This window comes from Pinus tabuliformis, chromosome 3_1 (assembly GCF_031772625.1).
Source record: "Pinus tabuliformis cultivar Carrire ecotype Pingquan chromosome 3_1, CPIR1, whole genome shotgun sequence".
NCBI classification, from domain to species: Eukaryota; Viridiplantae; Streptophyta; class Pinopsida; order Pinales; family Pinaceae; genus Pinus; species Pinus tabuliformis.
In genome coordinates, this window is record NC_142301.1 from 71919323 (window position 1) to 71941681 (window position 22359).

The window sequence follows — 22359 nt, forward strand, 5'->3', positions numbered from 1 at the left end:
ATGGATCACCGGATGGAGTTCTCCCTAGTTGAGAGGGAGTGTTAAATTGGAAACTAGGGCAAAACTCCATGTGGGTTGGCTTATTTATGGTTGTTGATATTTTTATTGGATCCCTCTCGTCGAGAGGTGTAGAATTGATCCAAAGATCATCCGATTCCGATATGTATTTATGGAGATATGAATTTATTTTGTTTATGTAATTATTATCAAGCCAACCAGCTCTTATGTAGGCTCTAGAAGCCCAAACGTCATGTCTATTGAACCTATACGTTTTGGTATAAATAGAAGAGGATTTGAAGTCATTTAGACACTCTTCACGTGATCTCTTCTCCACGTCTGGGTTTTTGGAGAAGGAGAAAATCCAAGAGTATTTGCTATGATGCCCTAGCCGCAGTAGCATAATGATCTAGATCTAAACACTACTATGGAAGAAACCCTAGAAGCTGTCACTAAATACGCAGCAACAGGAAGGCACAAGATCTCATAACGCAGTCCAAGAAGAAACAGCGTAGAACAACAGGCAGCGTGTAATCTGGGCAGCCGTGGCATTATGGTGAAACACAGTCATATTGAACGTTGTGGCATTATGATAAAACGCAGTCCTGGCAATGTCTAGATTAAAGCAACAGTCAACGTGATGAAAATGCCACAAATAGCATGGTAAGACCTATACGCTGTGCATGGAACATATGTATGCAAAAGCTGTTCATGTTATATATCAAACGCTGTTCATATAAGCTGTTCACGTTCATTTATACACAGTCATATGAATATGGAACCACGTTATATGAAACCAAGTATATATATGGAACCACGCAATACCCAGTCCATTCAGCGCACAACACTACCACGCAGTCTCAATGTTCACGCTGGATAGTTGTATGCAGTCATCACGCTGTCTGCAGTGAATGCTATACGCAGCCCTAGCTTATACACTGTAGTGGAGCCTAACCGCAGGAATATATATGCCATCAAGCCGCAGTAAGGAAGGAATAGATGCAGTCTCTGCATGCAATGGAGACACATATGCAGGACATAAAGATCCGCAGGCAAATGAAGACAATGGCATCTTCACGCTATCATGGGAGAGAGATCAACATAGTCATAGAAGGAAGCCGCAGTCATGAGAGACCTATAACTGCCAATCTCAGTGTGAAGATGGCATCATTATGTAACCCTAAACTACAGCCATGTGATGCCCTTAACACTGTAAAGGAGTATACTTATGCGCAAGGCATTGAGAAACATATACGCAGCCATGGAATTTATATATAGGCCATGGAAATTATATACAAGACATGGAATCTTTTATATGCAAGCCATGGAAACATTTATATACGCAGCCATGGAATTTATATATAGGCCATGGAAATTATATATAGGACATGGAATCTTTTATATGCAGGTCATGGATACATCTATACACTGTCATGTTGACACCTTATGCACAGTCATGGAGATACGCTATACTCGTGAAGTCAAGAATCTTGAAGGGACACTCCTTGTCTCGGTCTACTCTCTAGATACATATCTGTAAGGACAGCAGTTTGATGATGATGATGCATATTAGTATGGGTAGCATGATGATTATCATGTCTAGTGCAGCATGGTGCAGTATGCAGTGGTGCAACTAGAGGATGCAACACGATGATAGGTATCAGTTGAAGCAGAATGTCTTCAACTGATCTCATCATTATAGGAGATGATCTATGCTTAGATCTAGACAAGTCAAAGTGTTGACATCTGTTATGAATGTACTTTCTCTCTCTCTCTCTTTCTTTGCTAAACTTTGAAGATAAAAGAAGATTTGATCAAAGGGTTTCCCCACACATTGTGGGGTTTGTCCCTGGATGGTGCCACATCTTGTATCCTCTTCTCTTGGCTTGTCTTCTGCGATTTATATTTATGTTCTATCTGTAGTTTACTTTATGCTGATGTGATTGCTAATATGGAAAAGAAATTAAATAAATTGCTCCAGCATAGAGCATACCCAAAATTAACAGTTATTACTAATACTAGTAAATGGGGGGGTTGTTGATAAGCACAACACCTCACTAGCCATAATTTGCTCCCTATTCGTCATCTCTTGATCTCCCCCATCCCCCTTGTTGATCATGCACTTATTTCCTTCTCTCTCTAGTTTGACCCTCCCCTTCCACCCCATCCTTCCCCTCGGGTCCCACCCCGAACCACCTTTCAATTTGATGAAGGTGACCTTGACATCTTCTCCTCTACCCTATGCAAGATGCTCCCATCAAAGACCCAGTTCCACTTTCTTGATTCTGCTTCCACTAAATACACTCGTCTTTCATCTACCATTTGGGAAGCAGCACTCAAAATCTTCCCTCACTCCACTCGTTCCACTTCCACCTCCCGAAAAGTTGGATCTGGCCCCATGAACAAATTCCAATATGATGATGAATGCAAGACTCTACATCGAGAACTTCAATATGATTTTAGCCACTCTGAACCCTTCTACCCTAACCTCAAAGCTTCTTACCATCATCTCCTTCGTCACAAGAAATGACTCTTTGTATCTCATAGAAGACGAGAACCTTTTTCTCTCCTTTGCCCACTCCCCTAAAAAATTATGGCATAAAATCCTTCCTCAACGCTCCTCTCTTCCATCTGACCTTGACGCTACATCCATGTTCTCTCACACTTCCAACCTTTATGATATTCCAGGCCAGAGCCAAATTCATGTTACCTCCCCACCCACTTCATGTTACCTATTCTCAGACAAAGATATTAGAGAGGCCATTTGGGTGATGAACAGCAACAAAGTAGCTGATGAGGAAGGCTACCAAGCAGAGTTATTTAAACACGGTTTCCGTGCTTTGGTTAGTTACTTGACTGATCATTTCAACCATGTAGCCTGTGAAGGCTTTCCACTGGCGTGGTCACACCACATCATCCATCCGATCCACAAATAAGGCTCTAGCTAAAATCCCAATAACTACAAAATGATCATGGTGGGCCACACGTTCTCGAAGTTGTATGCTATTGTTCTACACAACAAGATCTCCAATGACTTTGAGTAGATACAACTCAGAAGCTAGGGGACAGGTAGGTTTTCGACCAACTCATCAGACCATTGACCACATCTTCACCCTCCGCATCGTGATTGAGGAGGCACAACATCGCTCTTCAAAATTCTATTGTTGTTTCGTAGATTTTCAGAAAGCTTTTGACTTTGTTCCGAGGGAAACCTTACTCAAGAGACTCAGAGATATTGGCATCTCGGTGATCCTATTGACAAATATTGCACATCTATATGAATTCATCCTTAGTCGTCTTCGCATCACTCATGGGATGTTTGATTTCATCCGAAGCACTATTGGGGTTAAACAGGGTTGTCCATTGTCCCCTACCCTATTTGGGATCTATATTGATGAGTTGGAGGCTTTTCTACACGAGCATATCCAAGACATTGATGGTTGCCTTCTTCACCAGGTCCTGATATCTATTATACTATTTGCTGATGACATGGTCCTCCTCTCCTCATCTCCAGAAGGATTACAGAGGCAGTTGGATGCCTTAGCTATGTTTTGCGATCTTCGACAGTTGATGGTCAACCTAGGTAAAACCAAGATTATGATCTTCAATGGGGTGAAGAAAACTTTGAACCTTCACTTCCTATTCCTAGGGGAGGAGGTTGAGATCACCAGCATCTATACGTACTTGGGGCTGCAATTCTCAGGTCATCACTTTAGTTTGTGACCAGCGCTTCAGCGTTAGATCAACAAAGGATATGGATCCTTAGCCCTTCTCGAGAAATAGTGCTTTCGACATCACTTCTAGGACATCTCGTCCAAGATGAACCTCATGGACACCTTGATCCATCCCACTACTCTATATTGCTCAGAGATTTGGGGACCGTCTTATCTTGAGTCAGATTGGGCTTAAGTTGAGAGAGTCCAGATTCTTCTTCTCTACTGCATCATTAGATGCAAACAGACAGTACCTCAACACATCATCCTTGCAGAGTTTGGAGCTTAGCCCTTTCGGCTTGAGACAGTCTTCAGTTTGGTCTCATTCTTGCATCGTGTCTGTGGATTTGCAGACTCGATAAAGAGTTGGGACTGTTGCCCTTACTTGGCATATTTCTCTTCTAAGACTATTGCTCGTTCTACTACTTTGGGTCGGGCTAGATTTTGGTTTCAGGAGTTTCAGATCTCTTAGGGTCAGTGGGCATTCAGTTGGATTGTCTCCCTCGTTTTTGATATTCCATGGATGCTCTTGGTCACCTTCTACCTACTAGACAGGAGTTGAGCAAGATCATCAGGGAGGACATCTACAACCAGTTCATCCAGGTCACCTGGGTCAGTCCTCCGGGAGGGTTGCGACCAAAGATGGTCTTCTATGCTAAGCACTTCTTGGAGTTGAGAGACGGGCTCATTATTTGACCCCAATATATGTTTCACCATTGGATGTATGCTCTTCACGTTCCATGAGGCCAGTTCAGAGTAGGTTCTCATAGAATTCGGGTAGAGATGGACCACCAGATTGATAGACCAAACATAATATGTTAGGTATGTCATTAGGAAGTAGAGACCGAGGCGCACTTCATTTTTGGACGTCCTATCTATTACGAGATCAGGGGAAGGTTCCATTGCTTGTTCAGATACTCTCAGACCCTCGCAGACTTTCAGGTATCTCGATTAGAGATGTTTGGCCCTATATATGCAGGAGGCTCTCAGGTTCTAAGCACATACTCTTCAGCCTCCCATTAGACCAAACCCCACACATAGGATCACGACATTTTTTAGGGTACTACCTTCAGACAGGGGCACAAAGAGAACGATTGATATTGTTTCATATCCAGACTTTAGACCATTAAGGATCTGTGGGACCTCACCCCGCCACACGAGATATCAGCAACAAAATTGTCTCAGATATGTCCCTGGTAGACGGACTAGGTCCTCCAAACCTCAGTATTGAACGAACTCCCCCAGACAACAATTTAGTTAACAGTCTGCACCTCCCACTGGCCCTTCATCAGGCTAGCAAACTTTGTGGAGCTTTTTTCATTGTTCTTCAATCAGCCTAGAATGTTAGGAGAGATGGGTCTGGTCCTCAAACCCATTAGCCCCTGGATCTTCTTCGTCAAGGCATTACATACATTGTATATTTTATGTTCCTGCATCGTACCTTTTATATTCATGCATTTTATTTTTTATAAGAGACAATTTGGTTCTCCCACATTGTATGGACATCATTGTACTCAATAGTCCCTTTGACCTACTTTATAGTCATTAGTTGGACATATATATATTTATCTTATCTTATCTTATCTTATCTTATACAATACATAAATAATCAAATAATTGAGTATAATTTTAAATAACAATTAATCTTTTAACCATATATACTCATTTTTAATCTTTTGTATAAATTGTCAACTAATTTTCTCAATATTTTTGCTCAACTTTATATTAATGGACAAATTCACATACATGTTTTTAATAAACATATTAAATCTTTTATATTTTTAATCCACATTAATTTTGATATAAATTACATTTGAAAACTCTATAATATTTAAAAACTATTTAAATAAACTAAAAAACATTATTGCATGGCCAAACAAAATTGGAGTGTCCAACAAATAGAAATAAAATTATGAAAGGAAATATAAAAAATAAATAAATAAAATCTGCTTATATATAAATCATTAAAAATGAAATCAACATCACAAACTACCCAAAGTTGTAAATATTTCTAAATTATTATATTATAAAATTTGAAATTTGTTTAATTGAATAGTAAACTTTAACTTAAATTTTTAAATATATAATCTAAAATTTACATATCAATAAATTAAATATTTTTAATAATAATAAAAAAATCTAAATTTATATAAAACAACCTCACATATAAATATAAATAATAAAATTAAATAACATATATTATATTATAATTCCAAGAAAATCCAAGAAATCAAATATCATGAAAAATCACTATTTAAACTCACGCATCAACCTAGAATAATCACCATTTAAACTCTTGCATCAACCTAGAATGTAAAATATAATATTTATTTAATTTAATATTTTACAATGCCATTTAAAATTACACTTAAACCAATCTTAACGTGAAAAATCTAAAACCAAAAGTAAAGATTATAATATTATAGTGAAAAGTTATCATTATTTTCTATGACAATCACTGAAGATCATATTTTTATATGTATATAAATTTCTTAGGAGACACAAAAGTAAATAGGGTTAATAATTTTATAATTAATTGTAATGAAAGAGTACCAGAATAGTTGTGGGTAAGCCAAAAAAAATTCAAGATAATAGTTGTACGCAAGCCAAAAAAAATTCTAAGATAATAACGGGTGATGTATGTGGAGTAAAAGTTATAAGTATGAAGATTAATGGAAGAAAGGTTGATAATCATGTATGAGAAATAATTTCTTACAAAATTCACCAATACAATAATTGGTCATGTATTTCCATGTATGTTAATTTTTTTATATAATTGGTAATGTATTTCTATGTATGTTTATTTTTTTATATGGATTTTAACAATGTTTATGATGTGTTGGTGTAAAAAGAAAATTAAGAACAAAATAAAAGAAGAATAAAAATAAAAATTAAAGCATAAAGATAAAGAAATAGTCATAAAAATTAATTTGTAAGTTTGTAATGATTAATAAATAAATAATCTGATGAGATGTAGATTAAATTTAGAAGTCCAAGGGAGTTGAGGAGGAATAAGTGAAATTATAAATGAAAAATATTGAGAGATTCATAGACGGATTCGAGGAGATATTATCGAAAAATCATGGGAGTTAGTAGTTATCGAGATATTATAAAAATAATTGAAAAAAATATTATGGTAACCTATAGTTATATAAAAAACCATTTATATAATAATTACCACACTCAAGATTGCATTTTCCCCTTTGGGGGAATTGTGTGAAATGTTTTTGATATTCGTGGCTTTGCTTCAATTCGCAATAAAATTTTTGTAGGTTTTGCTTCAATTTGCAATAAAATTTTTATAGTTTTTTTTCTTTTGCGTGAAATCATCTAGATAAAAGTTTTGATAATTCCTTTTTTTTGCTATACCACTCTAAGGAAATAAAATTGTAGAAATGACTTTAATAAAAAAAGTTGAAATTGAAATTGAAATATTTTATCTATTTGTAACACCAATAAAAAAGTTAAAATTGAAATTGAAATATTTTATCTATTTGTAACACCACCTGATAATTTTACTTTACTTGTGGTCATTAATTTGCTTCCATATTAGATTTCCTTTGAGAGTGCATTAAGGGAGTATTATGAGAGAGAGCACATTAACAAGAGAATGTTGCTCATTAGAGGATACGTTAATGGACAATGTATATAGGATGATAGTGGATCAATGGATTTGAATGAAAAATGTAAATAGTTATATTTTTAGAGAAATTTTTTTATTTAAATAGATTTATAATAATTAAAAAATAAAAAAAAAAAAAAGGAATGAGAAAAAAAATTAAAGGAAGAGAAAATTGAGAAAACTTTTACAAAAAATAAGAAAAGGGAGAAAATTGGATTAAAAAATTGTTAAGAATAATGGAATAAAAAAATAGAAGAGAAAATTGCTAAATAAAAAACTTAAAAAAAAAATCAAATAAAAGAAGAAATCACTCACAAAATAAAAGAAATGGGCTATGAAGTTTTTATCAAGAATAAAAGAGAGAACCGCTAAACAATAGAGAAAGATGAATACGAGCAGAAATAGATAAAGGGAAAAGGAGAGAGTAAAATTTCTGTTAAAAAGAAAAGAAAATTATTTTAAAACAAAGGAAAAAAAAAATTGAAACTAAAACCATTTTCATAGAATAATAAACAGAAACTTCCAAATTATATTTACATGTGAATTTTTATTAAAAGAAAAATAAATGAAAAGAAAGAACTTTGAAACTAAAACTGTGTTTAAAGAACACTAAACAGAGATTTCCAAATTATATTTACATCGGTTATAAATATGATTTTTAAATTTTTCTCTGGACCTTTATATTTATCATCTCAGCGCCGATGTGAGCCCACTGTGAAACTGCAAACTGTAAAATTAACATCAGTTTCATTCAAACATGATTAAATTTATTTCCCACGGGTAACCCATACATCCAAGATCAATGTTCAGTCGCTCCTGGAAAATAAAATGAAGAACCCAACATTAGGTTGGCGACGATTTCAATCATCCAGATATATAGTACTCACTACAAGCAACTGAATACAGATGGCCATCACCTATTCAAGTTGCTTCACATTCTGCCCAAGGACATTCATCAATAACCCTTATACGAACAAACCCTAACTCCGTGTAATGTCACCGCCATTATAATAATCCAAGGTTGTCCAAAAGAATTTTATTGCTCCAGAGAATATACAATAAATTAGAGATCCATTTATTTCCTAGATTAACCTGAAGAAAGAAAACAGTGTACCAGATACAAATACTCTGCCTCTACTCCAGAAAAGAATAGAAAATAATAATACGACATAAATCAGAACTATATATATATATAAAGAAAATAGTAGCCGCCTCTGAGAGGCATCAGAAAAATGGATCTGAGAACAGCCTCAAGACATCTCAGTAAAATCGACATGCCAGAAACGGAATGAAGGAAGCGACGAGGGCAGAGAATAGGGAGGGAAGGCCGGGCATTGAAGCGGCCCCTGCCTCCATTGTCGGACTGGGCGCAGCTGCCTTCACCTCTGTTGCTTCTGCTGCTCCCATCATCATCATGACAACAACCAACAGGGCTACAGATACGCATTTGCCTACGCCTGCCATTCTTTCTCGCACTCACAAGAAACCTGCTCCTGCTAGGTGATACTGAAATGTTCAAACGCTAAGCCCAGGCCTCGCCGAACAAATGTGAATATCAGAAAGACAAAGAACCTCCAAATGTGAAGCGAAAAACTTCTCCCCTGAGATTCGAACACTCAACCAAAACAGATGTGAGCGCACAATTTATACAGCAGTGCGGTTGAGAGCCGCGTATATTAATAGTCATCTCCACCTCCCACTAGCAACGGGCAATCCACGCGTCAAAGATATATAAAATATATGTGTCCGATCTGTCAAATGTGGAAAATTGATTAAATGTGGGGTCGGAAATAGGTATTAGTATGGATGGCAACAGCAGAGCAGACAGCATGGCCGCTAGCCTGGCTGTGGGTTTTTTTCACAATGCGTGGGCTGATATCATTGGTAGCTATAGATTCGATTTTGCCTTGCCTCTCTTTCTTTATTTACGAGTGACCCACCTCACACACCTAACAAATAATTTGCTCACCACGACGCAAAGCGAGGAAAGGCACGCCACCTACAATCCTTTCGTTGGTGGTACTTTAAAGTTTATGGTCATTCGAAGGAGTTGCGCTGTCACTTTCGACAAAAGCGCTTAAAATGCCACTTAAACATCTTAATATGATATGTTTGACTACAAACTTTCAAAAGTATTTAGCCTTTACCTAAATTTTTCATTGCCGGTGTAACCAAACAGTAAGATTGTAATTTAGGTAGTTGGGAGGGTTTAATGATAATTACTTCACTCAAATTCAAGTTTTATTGACATGTTTATATATGATTATTTTGAAAAATATGGATTATTCTAAAAGGTACTGTACTATATGTTTTTCCTTAAAAAATATTAAAAGAGATCAAAACAATTAAAATGATTTTAGATTTGAACACTCTTAATGTCAATATCAAAATTAAGAGGAAATACATAGGAATACCCGTTCTACTAATTCTCATTTTTGTTTGTTTGTCAAGTTGTGTGTGATCTTTTAGGGCATTTTTAAAATGTCTCATGTCTCCTCATCTTGGCACATACACAACCACCTCGTGTGCTTTGATCCCCGGTCACCCTAGCACATACACAACCACCTCGTGAGGTTTGATCCTAGGTTGCTTTGCTAAAGAGGCCCATCCTCAATTTATTGTGCTAGTAAAACTTCACCAATTTTCATTTTAGTAACACCACTTCATCTTTTTTTTTTAAAAACATCTAAATATATTATATTTAATTTTTAAAATATTATTGTTATTATATTTAGTTTTTTAAATTATTATTATTATTAAACATTTGTTTTTACTACTATAATATCATTTATTCCTGGGTTGGATTTTAATTATTTAATCGAAAAGCATATTTAGATTCCAAATAGGTTTGGTTCATGATTATAACGAATATATAGAATAAGTTTAAGTGAGGACTTTAAATTTATATGCTAAGCATTAGTTTAATATTAAATTAAGGTATATGAATTAACGAATAATTAAATTTCATATTTAGAAAATAATAGTATATAAAAAAATTAATATCTATATTAAGTATTAGATTAATATTGATACAAGGCATGTGAATTAAGGAATCATTAAATTTTATATTTAGAGATATTTAGTATAAGAAAATCTTATTTTTTATTACAATTATGTTTTTATAGGTTGTTTATTTTCTAATTAAGTTTTTTATATACATGGTTACAAGTGAATGTTTTGAATGTTTTTTTTTATTGTTATTACTCACTGTAAATTTATATACATACCTAGGTTCGTTTATGTCATAATGACATTCAACAAAGAGATATCGAGTTTCAACTTCCACATAGTTCATATCTCTATTACTTCAATCTTTAAAGCAAATGACCATAGTATGCAAGTAGCCTTTTACTTCTACATAATTATTAGACTATCTTCCTAAACCACATTAGAAGGGAATTATGTGAGTTTCACAAGGGTACACTACCTCCTCCTCCAATTATAACATGGATTGCCTTGTGAGGCCTCATCGAATGAATTAGAGGCTTTTGTTATGTTTATCTCCACCTCTCCAATAATGCATTGATTCTTAATGTTAAATGGTATTTCTTAAGTTTGACTAGGAAATTTTAATTTTAGAAAATATCATCATTAGTGGATGGAATTTGTTTTGGAAAGTGGCATTCCGGGACATTGAGATAACTTGGCCCATAAAAAAATAAACACATGCAACGAATGATAGGGGTTCTAGTTTTTAGTATATGATTGATTATGTTGTGTGTGCACTTGGGAGATTATCAGTTTTGTATCTTTCTTGATTCCTTATTCTTATGGAATACTTGAGATCAAATGTCTATCTATATCTTTATTGCACTTAGCTACTAGCTATTAGGATTTATTTATTATTTCTCTCCTAATTTATTGAGTTATTTTCTCCATGTGAAGATATAAAAGATTGTGCTTAATGAAAAATCAATTAGAGATTTTATTTCACACTTTAATATAGAACTTTGTCATATATCGGATTTCATAAACCATTAGCTTTAGAGTCAAATTTTAATTCATTATCCATTATGGGTTTACGTTTGTGCTCTTTGTTTCCTTAAATTTTATTCTTTGATCCAATATGGATTGTAGGGCATTTATTTTTTATTTCTTTTGCTTGTAATCCATTGCATGCCAATTACAATTTGTTATAGATTTGTATATATTTTGTAATTCTATGAAAAAATTGTCCTATTACTGACAATCTATAATATGCCTACATAGTTGTTGCCACTATCTAATCCAACATTTTATCTCTACAAGACTTGCACCAATGATCATCAATGATCTGTTCAATTCTAGATCTATTCCAATCAGAATTGGTATGGTTGCTTCTATTCCATTGGGTGTGGTTTAGAATGCGGCCTGGAATGATTAGGGCATGGCTCCCTACCCTCAGTTTTTAGAGCTACTAGTGCAAGCCACCATCTATTCCTATCTGTGAATCAAAGTAGTGATTCATTTGTTTTAAAACACAAGCCCATAAATCTATGTTACTCCTCCTTTGCATGAGCTAGAACATGGCCTCGCTTGCAATCTAATTCATCGCTACAAATTGTGGTGTCAATATAGGAGATCAACCTTCTCAAGCTGATGTAGGAGATCCGGACTTACCCAGGAATGTGATTGTATGTTCACATGTTGTGGCTAAAATGAGATGAATTTCATTGACCTGAGTGGTCAAAGTCAGTTTTAGTAGAGAGGGTTGGACCTCTCAAAAATGATATTTACTTCATTATTGTAATAATTGGAACATTGTATTATTTTTAGACTGGGAGATAAGTTGTTAGCATAGGTGTGTAATAGAGCTTGAGAATAGAGATTTAATTGTTAGATTGATTAAAATAGGGATCGAGTTGTTAATGCAATTAAGATAGGATTCAATTCATAAAATAGAAAAGTAATGTAATGATAGGGATTAGATGATTGAGAACAGAGTATGTAAGCGAGATTTTTGAGTGACAGAGATAAGGTTTGAGATAGAACAAAGGTCAGGAAACCGTTGTAATCGGAAACCAACTCACAAAAGGATAGAAAATATAGATCAACGCCTTAGAATTCAGCCTCTTCGAGGGGGAAACTCCTTTACATTACGCAAATGAACAATTCTTGGATGATACAAATGACTAAACCTCCCTTCTATATATAGGAGTCTAAGGGGTCACAATATAATCCAGCCGACATAACAGTAATAACATAAGGGCCCAAAAATAACAATAGTGGGTTTCTATGGGGCATACTAATAACAATATGGGGACAATAGGGGCACAATAATAATAATAAGGGATACAATGACAATAGTAATGGGGGAATCACTAGTATTATAGGGGCCTAACATGCTCTTCTCCTTCTAAAAAGCGTTGTCCTCAATGCTCGAGTAGTTCTAGATGCTTCTGTATAAAATTCTCATCCTTCCATGTGGAAACTTCAACGAATAAGTTCTTCCACTTGATGAGATACTCTGAAATTGATCGATTTCGCAGCTGTCAAGTTCTTGTTTCTGTGACTGCTTCCGGTTCCAATATGATTTTTCCTTCCTCTTCAAGTTCTGGCAACATTGTTTGAACTGGGAGCTTGTCACCTATAACCTTCTTTAAACATGAAACATGGAAAACTGGGTGCATTCGGGAAGCTGCAGGAAGCTCCAATCTGCATGCCATAGTACCAATCTTTTGCAACACCTTGTACAGACGATAATACTTTAGTTATAATTTATTATCCTTCTTAGCTTGGTTGAGGGACATTTGTTTATATGGTTGTAGTCGTAGGAATACCCAGTCACCTACATCAAAACTTATTTCACTGCGATGTTGATCTACCTATTGTTTCATTCTATTCTGCACCAACGTGAGGTTATCCTTTAAGAGTTGGAGAACTTGTTATTGATGCTCGATGTGATGTTCCAATGCTTGAACCTTAGAATTTTCTCTTAAATATGATGTGATGGATGGTGGATGATATCCATAAAGTGCTATAAATGGGGTCATTTTTACTGCAATATGGAAGGAAGTGTTATACCACCATTCAGCCAGAGGCAAGGTAGGCTTTCTTGGTCACCTTCTACCTACTAGACAGGAGTTGAGCAAGATCATCAGGGAGGACATCTACAACCAGTTCATCCAGGTCACCTGGGTTAAGTCCTCCGGGAGGGTTGCGCCCAAAGATGGTCTTCTACGTTGAGCACTTCTTGGAGTTGAGAGACAGGCTCATTATTCGACCCCAATATATGTTTCACCATTGGATGCATGCTCTTCGCATTCCACGAGGCCAGTTTAGAGTAGGTTCTCATAGAATTCGAGTAGAGATGGACCACCAGATTGATAGACCAAACATAATATGTCAGGTATGTCATTAGGAAGTAGAGATTGAGGCGCACTTCATTTTTGGATGCCCTATCTATTACGAGATCAGGGGAAGGTTCCATTTCTTGTTCAGAGACTCTTAGACCCTCGCAAACTTTCATGTATCTCGATCAGAGATGTTTGGCCCTATATATGTAGGAGGCTCTCAGGTTCTAAGCACATATTCTTCAACCTCCCATTAGACCAGACCCCACACATAGGATCACGACATTTTTTAGGGTACTACCTTCAGACAGGGGCACAAAGAGAACGATTGATATTGTTTCATATCCAGACTTTAAACCATTAAGGATCTGTGGGACCTCACCCCGCCACACGAGATATCAGCAACAAAATTGTCTCAGATCTGTCCCTAGTAGACGGACTAGGTCCTCCAAACCTCAGTATTGCGCGAACTCCCCCAGACAACAATTTAGTTAACAATCTGCACCTCCCACTGGCCCTTCATCAGGCTAGCAAACTTTGTGGAGCTTTTTTCATTGTTCTTCAGTCAGCCTAGAATGTTAGGAGAGATGGGTTTGGTCCTCAAACCCATTAGCCCCTGGATCTTCTTCGTCAAGGCATTACATACATTGTATCTTTTATGTTCCTGCATTGTACCTTTTATATTCATGCATTTTATTTTTTATAAGAGACAATTTGGTTCTCCCACATTGTATGGACATCATTGTACTCAATAGTCCGTTTGACCTACTTTATAGTCATTAGTTGGACATAAATATATTTATCTTATCTTATCTTATCTTATACAATACATAAATAATCAAATAATTGAGTATAATTTTAAATAACAATTAATCTTTTAACCATATATATTCATTTTTAATCTTTTGTATAAATTGTCAACTAATTTTCTCAATATTTTTGCTCAACTCTATATTAATGGACAAATTCACATACATGTTTTTAATAAACATATTAAATCTTTTACATTTTTAATCCACATTAATTTTGATATAAATTACATTTGAAAACTCTTTAATATTTAAAAACTATTTAAATAAACTAAAAAACATTATTGCATAGCCAAACAAAATTGGAGTGTCCATCAAATCATGCAAATAAAATTATGAAAGAAGATAAAATATAGAAAATAAAATAAAATAAAATCTGCTTGTATATAAATCATTGAAAATGAAATCAACATCACAAACTACCCAAAGTTGTAAATATTTCTAAATAATTATATTATAAAATTTGAAATTTGTTTAATTGAATAGTAAACTTTAACTTAGATTTTTAAATATATAATTTAAAATTGACATATCAATAAATTAAATATTTTTAATAATAAAAAAAATCTAAATTTATATAAAACAACCTTCAATATAAATATAAATAATTAAATTAAATAACATATATTATATTATAATTCCAAGAAAATCCAAGAAATCAAATATCATGAAAAATCACTATTTAAACTCACGCATCAACCTAGAATAATCACCATTTAAACTGTGATTATAAACTCTTGCATCAACCTAGGATGTAAAATATTATTTTTATTTAATTTAATATTTTACAATGCCATTTAAAATTAAACTTAAACCAATCTTAACGTGAAAAATCTAAAACCAAAAGTAAAGATTATAATATTATAGTGAAAAGTTGTCATTATTTTCTATGACAATCATTGAAGATCATATTTTTATATGTATATAAATTTCTTAGGAGACACAAAAGTAAATAGGGTTAATAATTTTATAATTAATTGTAATGAAAGACTACCAGAATAGTTGTGGGTAAGCCAAAAAAAAATCAACATAATAGTTGTAGGTAAGCCAAAAAAAAATTCAAGATAATAACGGGTGATGTATGTGGAGTAAAAGTTATAAGTATTAATGGAAGAAAGTGGAAGAAAGGCTCATAATCATGTATGTGAAATAATTTCTTACAAAATTCACCAATACAATAATTGGTCATGTATTTCCATGTATGTTAATTTTTTCATATGGATTTTAACAATGTTTATGATGTGTTGGTGTAAAAAGAAAATTAAGAACAAAATAACGAAGAAGAATAAAAATAAAAATAAAAACATAAAGATAAAGAAATGGTCATTAAAATTAATTTGTAAGTTTGTAATGATTAATAAATAAATAACATGATGAGATGTAGATTAAATTTAGAAGTCCAAGGGAGTTGAGGAGGAATGAGTGAAAATATAAATGTAAAAATATTGAGAAATTCATAAAGGGATTCGAGGAGATATTATGGAAAAATCATGGGAGTTAGTAGTTATCGAGATATTATAAAAATAGTTAAAAAATTATTATGGTAACCTATAGTTATATAAAAAACCATTTATATAATAATTACCACACTCAAGATTGATGAAGTAATTGAATTTTCCCCTTTGGGGAATTGTGTGAAATGTTTTTTATATTCGTGGCTTTGCTTCAATTCGCAATAAAAATTTTGTAGTTTTTGCTTCAATTTGCAATAAAATTTTCGTAGTTTTTTTTCTTTTGCGTGAAATGATCTTGATATAAAATTTTGATAATTCTTCTTTTTTTTTTTAATGCTATACCACTCTAAAGAAATCAAATTGTAGAAATAACTTTAATACAAAAATTGAAATTGAAATGTTTTATCTATTTGTAACACCCCCTGATTGCTTCCATATTAGATTTCCTTTGAGAGTGCATTAAGGGAGTATTATGAGAGAGAGCACCTTAACAAGCGAACGTTGCTCCTCAGAGGATACTTGAATGGACAATGTATATAGGGTGATAGTGGATCAATGGATTTGAATGAAAAATGTAAATAGTTATATTTTTGGAGAAATTTTTTATTTAAATAGATTTATAATATTAAAAAAATAGAAAAAAAGAATGAGAAAAAAAATTAATGGAAGAGAAAATTCAGAAAACTTTAGAAAAAAAAATCAACAAAAGAGAAAATTGAGAAAACTTTTACAAAAGAGTAAGAAAAGGGAGAAAATTGGATTAAAAAATTGTTGAGAATAATGGAATAAAAAAATCAATAAAAAAAATAGAAGAGAAAATTGCTAAATAAAAAACTTAAAAAAGAAAATCAAATAAAAGAAGAAATCACTTACAAAATAAAAGAAATGCGATATGAAGTTTTTATCAAGAATAAAAGAGAGAACAGCTAAACAATAGAGAAAGATGAATACAAGCGGAAATAGATAAAGGGAAAAGGAAAGAAAGTAAAGTTTCTGTTAAAAAGAAAAGAAAATTATTTAAAAACAAAGGGAAAAAAAAAAAATTGAAACTAAAACCATTTTCATAGAATAATAAACAGAAACTTCCAAATTATATTTACATGTGAATTTTTATTAAAAGGGAAAAAAAATGAAAAGAAAGAACTTTGAAACTAAAACTGTTTTTAAAGAACACTAAACAGAGATTTCCAAATTATATTTACATCGGTTATAAATATGATTTTTAAATTTTTCTCTAGACCTTTATATTTATCATCTCAGGGCCGATGTGAGCCCACTGTGAGATTGCAAACTGTAAAATTAACATCAGTTTTATTCAAACGTGATTAAATTTATTTCCTACGGGTAACCCATACATCCAAGATCAATGTTCAGTCGCTCTTGGAAAATAAAATGAAGAACCCAACATTATGTTGGCGACGATTTCAATCATCCAGATATATATAGTACTCACTATAAGCAACTGAATACAGATGGCCATCACCTATTCAAGTTGCTTCACATTCTGCCCCAGGACATTCATCAATAACCCTTATACGAACAAACCCTAACTCCGTGTAATGTCACCGCCATTATAATAATCCAAGGTTGTCCAAAAGAATTTTATTGCTCCAGAGAATATACAATAAATTAGAAAGGACCTTGAAAAGATCCATTTATTTCCTAGATTAACCTGAAGAAAGAAAACAGTGTACCAGATACAAATACTCTGCCTCTACTCCAGAAAAGAATAGAAAATAATAATACGACATAAATCAGAAAATAGTAGCCGCCTCTGAAAGGCATCAGAAAAATGGATCTGAGAACAGCCTCATGACATCTCAGTAAAATCGACATGCCAGAAACGGAATGAAGGAAGCGACGAGGGCAGAGAATAGGGAGGGAAGGCCGGGCATTGAAGCGGCCCCTGCCTCCATTGTCGGACTGGGCGCAGCTGCCTTCACCTCTGTTGCTTCTGCTGCTCCCATCATCATCATGACAACAACCAACAGGGCTACCGATACGCATTTGCCTACGCCTGCCATTCTTTCTCGCACTCACAAGGAACCTGCTCCTGCTAGGTGATACTGAAATGTTCAAACGCTAAGCCCAGGCCTCGCCGAACAAATGTGAATATCAGAAAGACAAAGAAACCTCCAAATGTGAAGCGAAAAACTTCTCCTCCGAGATTCGAACACTCAACCAAAACAGATGTGAGCGCACAATTTATACAGCAGCGCGGTTGAGAGCCGCGTATATTAATAGTCATCTCCACCTCCCACTAGCAACGGGCAATTCACGCGTCAAAGATATAAAATATATGTGTCCGATCTGTCAAATGTGGAAAATTGATTAAATGTGGGGTCGGAAATAGGAATTAGTATGGATGGCAACAGCAGAGCAGTCAGCATGGCCGCTAGCCTGGCTGTGGGTTTTTATTACAATGCGTGGGCTGATATCATTGGTAGCTATAGATTCGATTTTGCCTTGCCTCTCTTTCTTTATTTACGAGTGACCCACTTCACACACCTAACAAATAATTCGTTCACCACGACGCAAAGCGAGGGAAGGCACGCCACCTACAATCCTTTCGTTGGTGGTACTTCAGAGTTTATGGTCGTTCGAAGGAGTTGCGCTGTCACTTTCGACCAAAGCACTTAAAATGCCACTTAAACATCTTAATATGAGATGTTTGACTACAAACTTTCAAAAGTATTAAGCCTTTGCCTAAATTTTTCATTCCCAGTGTAACTAAACCGGTAAGATTGTAATTTAGGTGGTTGGGAGGGTTTAATAATAATTACTTCACTCAAATTCAAGTTTCATTGACATGTTTATATATGATTATTTTGAAAAATATGGATTATTCTAAAACATATTGTACTATATGCTTGCACTAGTTGGTTCGAAACGCGTCGACAAATGGTATTCCATGTGATTTTCGCCGAAAAATCTCTCACAAATGATTTTAGATTTGAACACTCTTAATATCAATATCAAAGTTAAGAGGAAATACATAGGAATACCCCTTCTACTAATTCTCATTTTTGTTTGTTTGTCAAGTTGTGTGTGATCTTTTAGGGCATTTTTAAAATGTCTCATGTCTCTTCATCTTGGCACATACACAACCACCTCGTGCGGTTTGATCCCCGGTCACCCTAGCACATACACAACCACCTCGTGCTAAAAAGGCCCATCCTCAACTTATTGCGCTAGTAAAACTTCACCAATTTTCATTTTAGTAACACCACTTCATCTTATTTTTTTTAAAAATCATCTAAATTTATTATATTAAATTTTTAAAATATTATTATTATTATATTTAATTTTTTAAATTTAAATTATTATTATTATACAACATTTGCTTTTACTAGTATAATATCATTTATTATCATATCGGCCTGGGTTAGATTTTAATTATTTAATCGAAAAGCATATTTAGATTCCAAATAGGTTTGGTTCATGATTACAACGAATATATAGAATAAGTTCAAGTGAGGACTTTAAATTTATATGCTAAGCATTAGTTTAATATTAATTTAAGGTATATGAATTAAGGAATAATTAAATTTCATATTTAGAGAATAATAGTATAAGGAAATTTTTAAATATCTATATTAAGTATTAGATGAATTAAGGAATCATTAAATTTTATATTTAGAGATATTTAGTATAAAAAAAATCTTTTTTTTTTTTATTACAATTATGTTTTTATAGGTTATTTATTTTCTAATTAAGTTTTTTATATACATGGTTACAAGTGAATGTTTTGAATGTTTTTTTTATTGTTATTACTCACTATAAATTTATATATATATATCTAGGTTCGTTTATGTCATAAAGACATTCAACAAAGAGATATCGAGTTTCAACTTCCACATAGTTCATATCTCTATTACTCCAATCTTTAAAGCAAATGACAATAGTATGCAAGTAGTCTTTTACTTCTACATAATTATTAGACTATCTTCCTAAACCACATTAGAAGGGAATTATGTGAGTTTCACAAGGGTACACTACCTCCTCCTCCAATTATAACATGGATTGCCTTGTGAGGCCTCATCGAATGAATTAGAGGCTTTTGTTATGTTTATCTCCACCTCTCCAATAATGAATTGATTCTTAATGTTAAATGGTATGTCTTAAGTTTGACTAGGAAATTTTAATTTTAGAAAATATCATCATTAGTGGATGGAATTTGTTTTGGAAAGTGGCATTCTGGGACATTGAGATAACTTGGCCCATAAAAAAATAAACACATGCAATGAATGATAGGGGTTCTAGTTTTTAGTATATGATTGATTATGTTGTGTGTGCACTTGGGAGATTATTAGTTTTGTATCTTTATTGATTCCTTATTCTTATGGAATACTTGAGATCAAATATCTATCTATATCTTTATTGCACTTAGCTACTAGCTATTAGGATTTATTTATTATTTCTCTCCTAATTTATTGAGTTATTTTCTCCATGTGAAGATATAAAAGATTGTGCTTAATGAAAAATCAATTAGAGATTGTATTTCACACTTTAATATAGAACTTTGTCATATATGGGATTTCATAAACCATTAGCTTTAGAGTCAAATTCTAATCCATTATCCATTATGGGATTACGTTTGTGCTCTTTGTTTCCTTAAATTTTATTCTCTGATCCAATATGGATTGTAGGGCATTTATTTTTTATTTCTTTGGCTTGTAATCCATTGCATGCTAGTTACAATTTGTTATAGATTTGTATGTATTTTGTAATTCTATGAAAAAATTGTCCTATTACTAACAATCTATAATATGCAGGTACATAGTTGTTGCCACTATCTAATCCAACATTTTATCTCTACAAGACTTGCACCAATGATCATCAATGATCTATTCAATTCTAGATCTATTCCAATCAGAATTGGTATGGTTGCTTCTATTCCATTGGGTGTGGTTTAGAATGCAGCCTGGAATGATTAGGGCATGGCTCCTTGCCCTCAGTTTTTAGAGCTACTAGTGCAAGCCACCATCTGTTCCTATCCGTGAGTCAAAGTAGTGATTCATTTGTTTTAAAACACAAGCCCATAAATCTATGTTACTCCTCCTTTGCATGAGCTAGAACATGACCTCGCTTGCAATCTAATTCATCGCTACAAATTGTGGTGTCAATATAGGAGATCATCCTTCTCAAGCTGATGCAGGAGCATCCGGAATTAGCCAGCAATGTGATTGTATGTTCACATGTTGTGGCTAAAATAAGATGAATTTCATTGACCTGAGTGGTCAAAGTCAGTTTTAGCAGAGAGGGTTGGACCTCTCGAACATGATATTTACTTCATTATTGTAATAATTGGAATATTGTATTATTTTTAGACTAGGAGATGAGTTGTTAGCATAGGTGTGTAATAGAGCTTGAGAATAGAGATTTAATTGTTAGATTGATTAAAATAGGGATCGAGTTGTTAATGCAGTTAGGATAAGATTTGATTCATAAAGGAGAAAAAGAATGTAATGATAGGGATTAGATGATTGAGAACAGAGTATGTAAGCGAGAGTTTTGAGTGACAAAGATAGGGTTTGAGATAGAACAGAGGTCAAGAAACCATTGTAATCGGAAACCAGCTCACAAAAGGATAGAAAATATAGATCAATGCCTTAGAATTCAGCCTCTTCAAGGGGGAAAACTCCTTTACATTATGCAAATGAACAATTCTTGGATGATACAAATGACTAAACCTCCCTTCTATATATAGGAGTCTAAGGGGTCACAATATAATCCAGCCGACATAACAGTAATAACATAAGGGCACAAAAATAACAGTAGTGGGTTTCTATGGGGCATACTAATAACAATATGGGGACAATAGGGGCACAATAATAATAATAAGGGATACAATGACAATAGTAATGGGGGAATCACTAGTATTATAGGGGCCTAACATGCTCCTCTCCTTCCGAAAAGCATTGTCCTCAATGCTTGAGTAGTTCTAGATGCTTCTGTATAAAATTCTCATCCTTCCATGTGGAAACTTCAACGGATAAGTTCTTCCACTTGATGAGATACTCTGAAATTGATCGATTTCGTAGCTATCGAGTTCTTGTTTCTGTGACTGCTTCCGGTTCCAATATGATTTTTCCTTCCTCGTCAAGTTCTGGCAATATTGTTTGAACTGGGAGCTTGTCACCTATAACCTTCTTTAAACATGAAACATGGAAAACTGGGTGCACTCGGGAAGTTGCAGGAAGCTCCAATTTGCATGCCATAGTACCAATCTTTTGCAACACCTTGTACAGACGATAATACTTTGGTTATAATTTCTTATCCTTCTTAGCTTGGTTGAGGGACATTTGTTTATATGGTTGTAGTCGTAGGAATACCCAGTCACCTACATCAAAACTTCTTTCGCTGCGATGTTGATCTGCCTATTATTTCATTCTATTTGGCACCAACATGATGTTATCCTTTAAGAGTTGGAGAACTTGTTATTGATGCTCGATGTGATGTTCCACTGCTTGAACCTTAGAATTTTCTCTT

At 33.9% G+C, this 22359-nt stretch overlaps 2 protein-coding genes across 2 annotated transcripts; both read right to left on the reverse strand.

Annotated features, from left to right (window-relative positions):
• Positions 1-8353: 8353 nt before the first annotated feature.
• LOC149185836 (uncharacterized) lies at positions 8354-9030 on the reverse strand. The gene has a single exon (XM_089412501.1). The coding sequence runs from the start codon at positions 8794-8796 to the stop codon at positions 8593-8595; it is 204 nt and encodes a 67-aa protein (XP_089268627.1). The 5' UTR covers positions 8797-9030; the 3' UTR covers positions 8354-8592.
• Positions 9031-17454: 8424 nt separating this feature from the next.
• Positions 17455-18114, reverse strand: LOC149185837 (uncharacterized). The gene has a single exon (XM_089412502.1). The coding sequence runs from the start codon at positions 17889-17891 to the stop codon at positions 17688-17690; it is 204 nt and encodes a 67-aa protein (XP_089268628.1). The 5' UTR covers positions 17892-18114; the 3' UTR covers positions 17455-17687.
• Positions 18115-22359: the final 4245 nt, after the last annotated feature.

Excerpts from the sequence above, each read along its gene's own strand:
- LOC149185836 (XM_089412501.1), bottom strand. The coding sequence starts at position 8,796 with ATGGCAGGCGTAGGCAAATGCGTATCTGTAGCCCTGTTGGTTGTTGTC.
- LOC149185837 (XM_089412502.1), bottom strand. The coding sequence starts at position 17,891 with ATGGCAGGCGTAGGCAAATGCGTATCGGTAGCCCTGTTGGTTGTTGTC.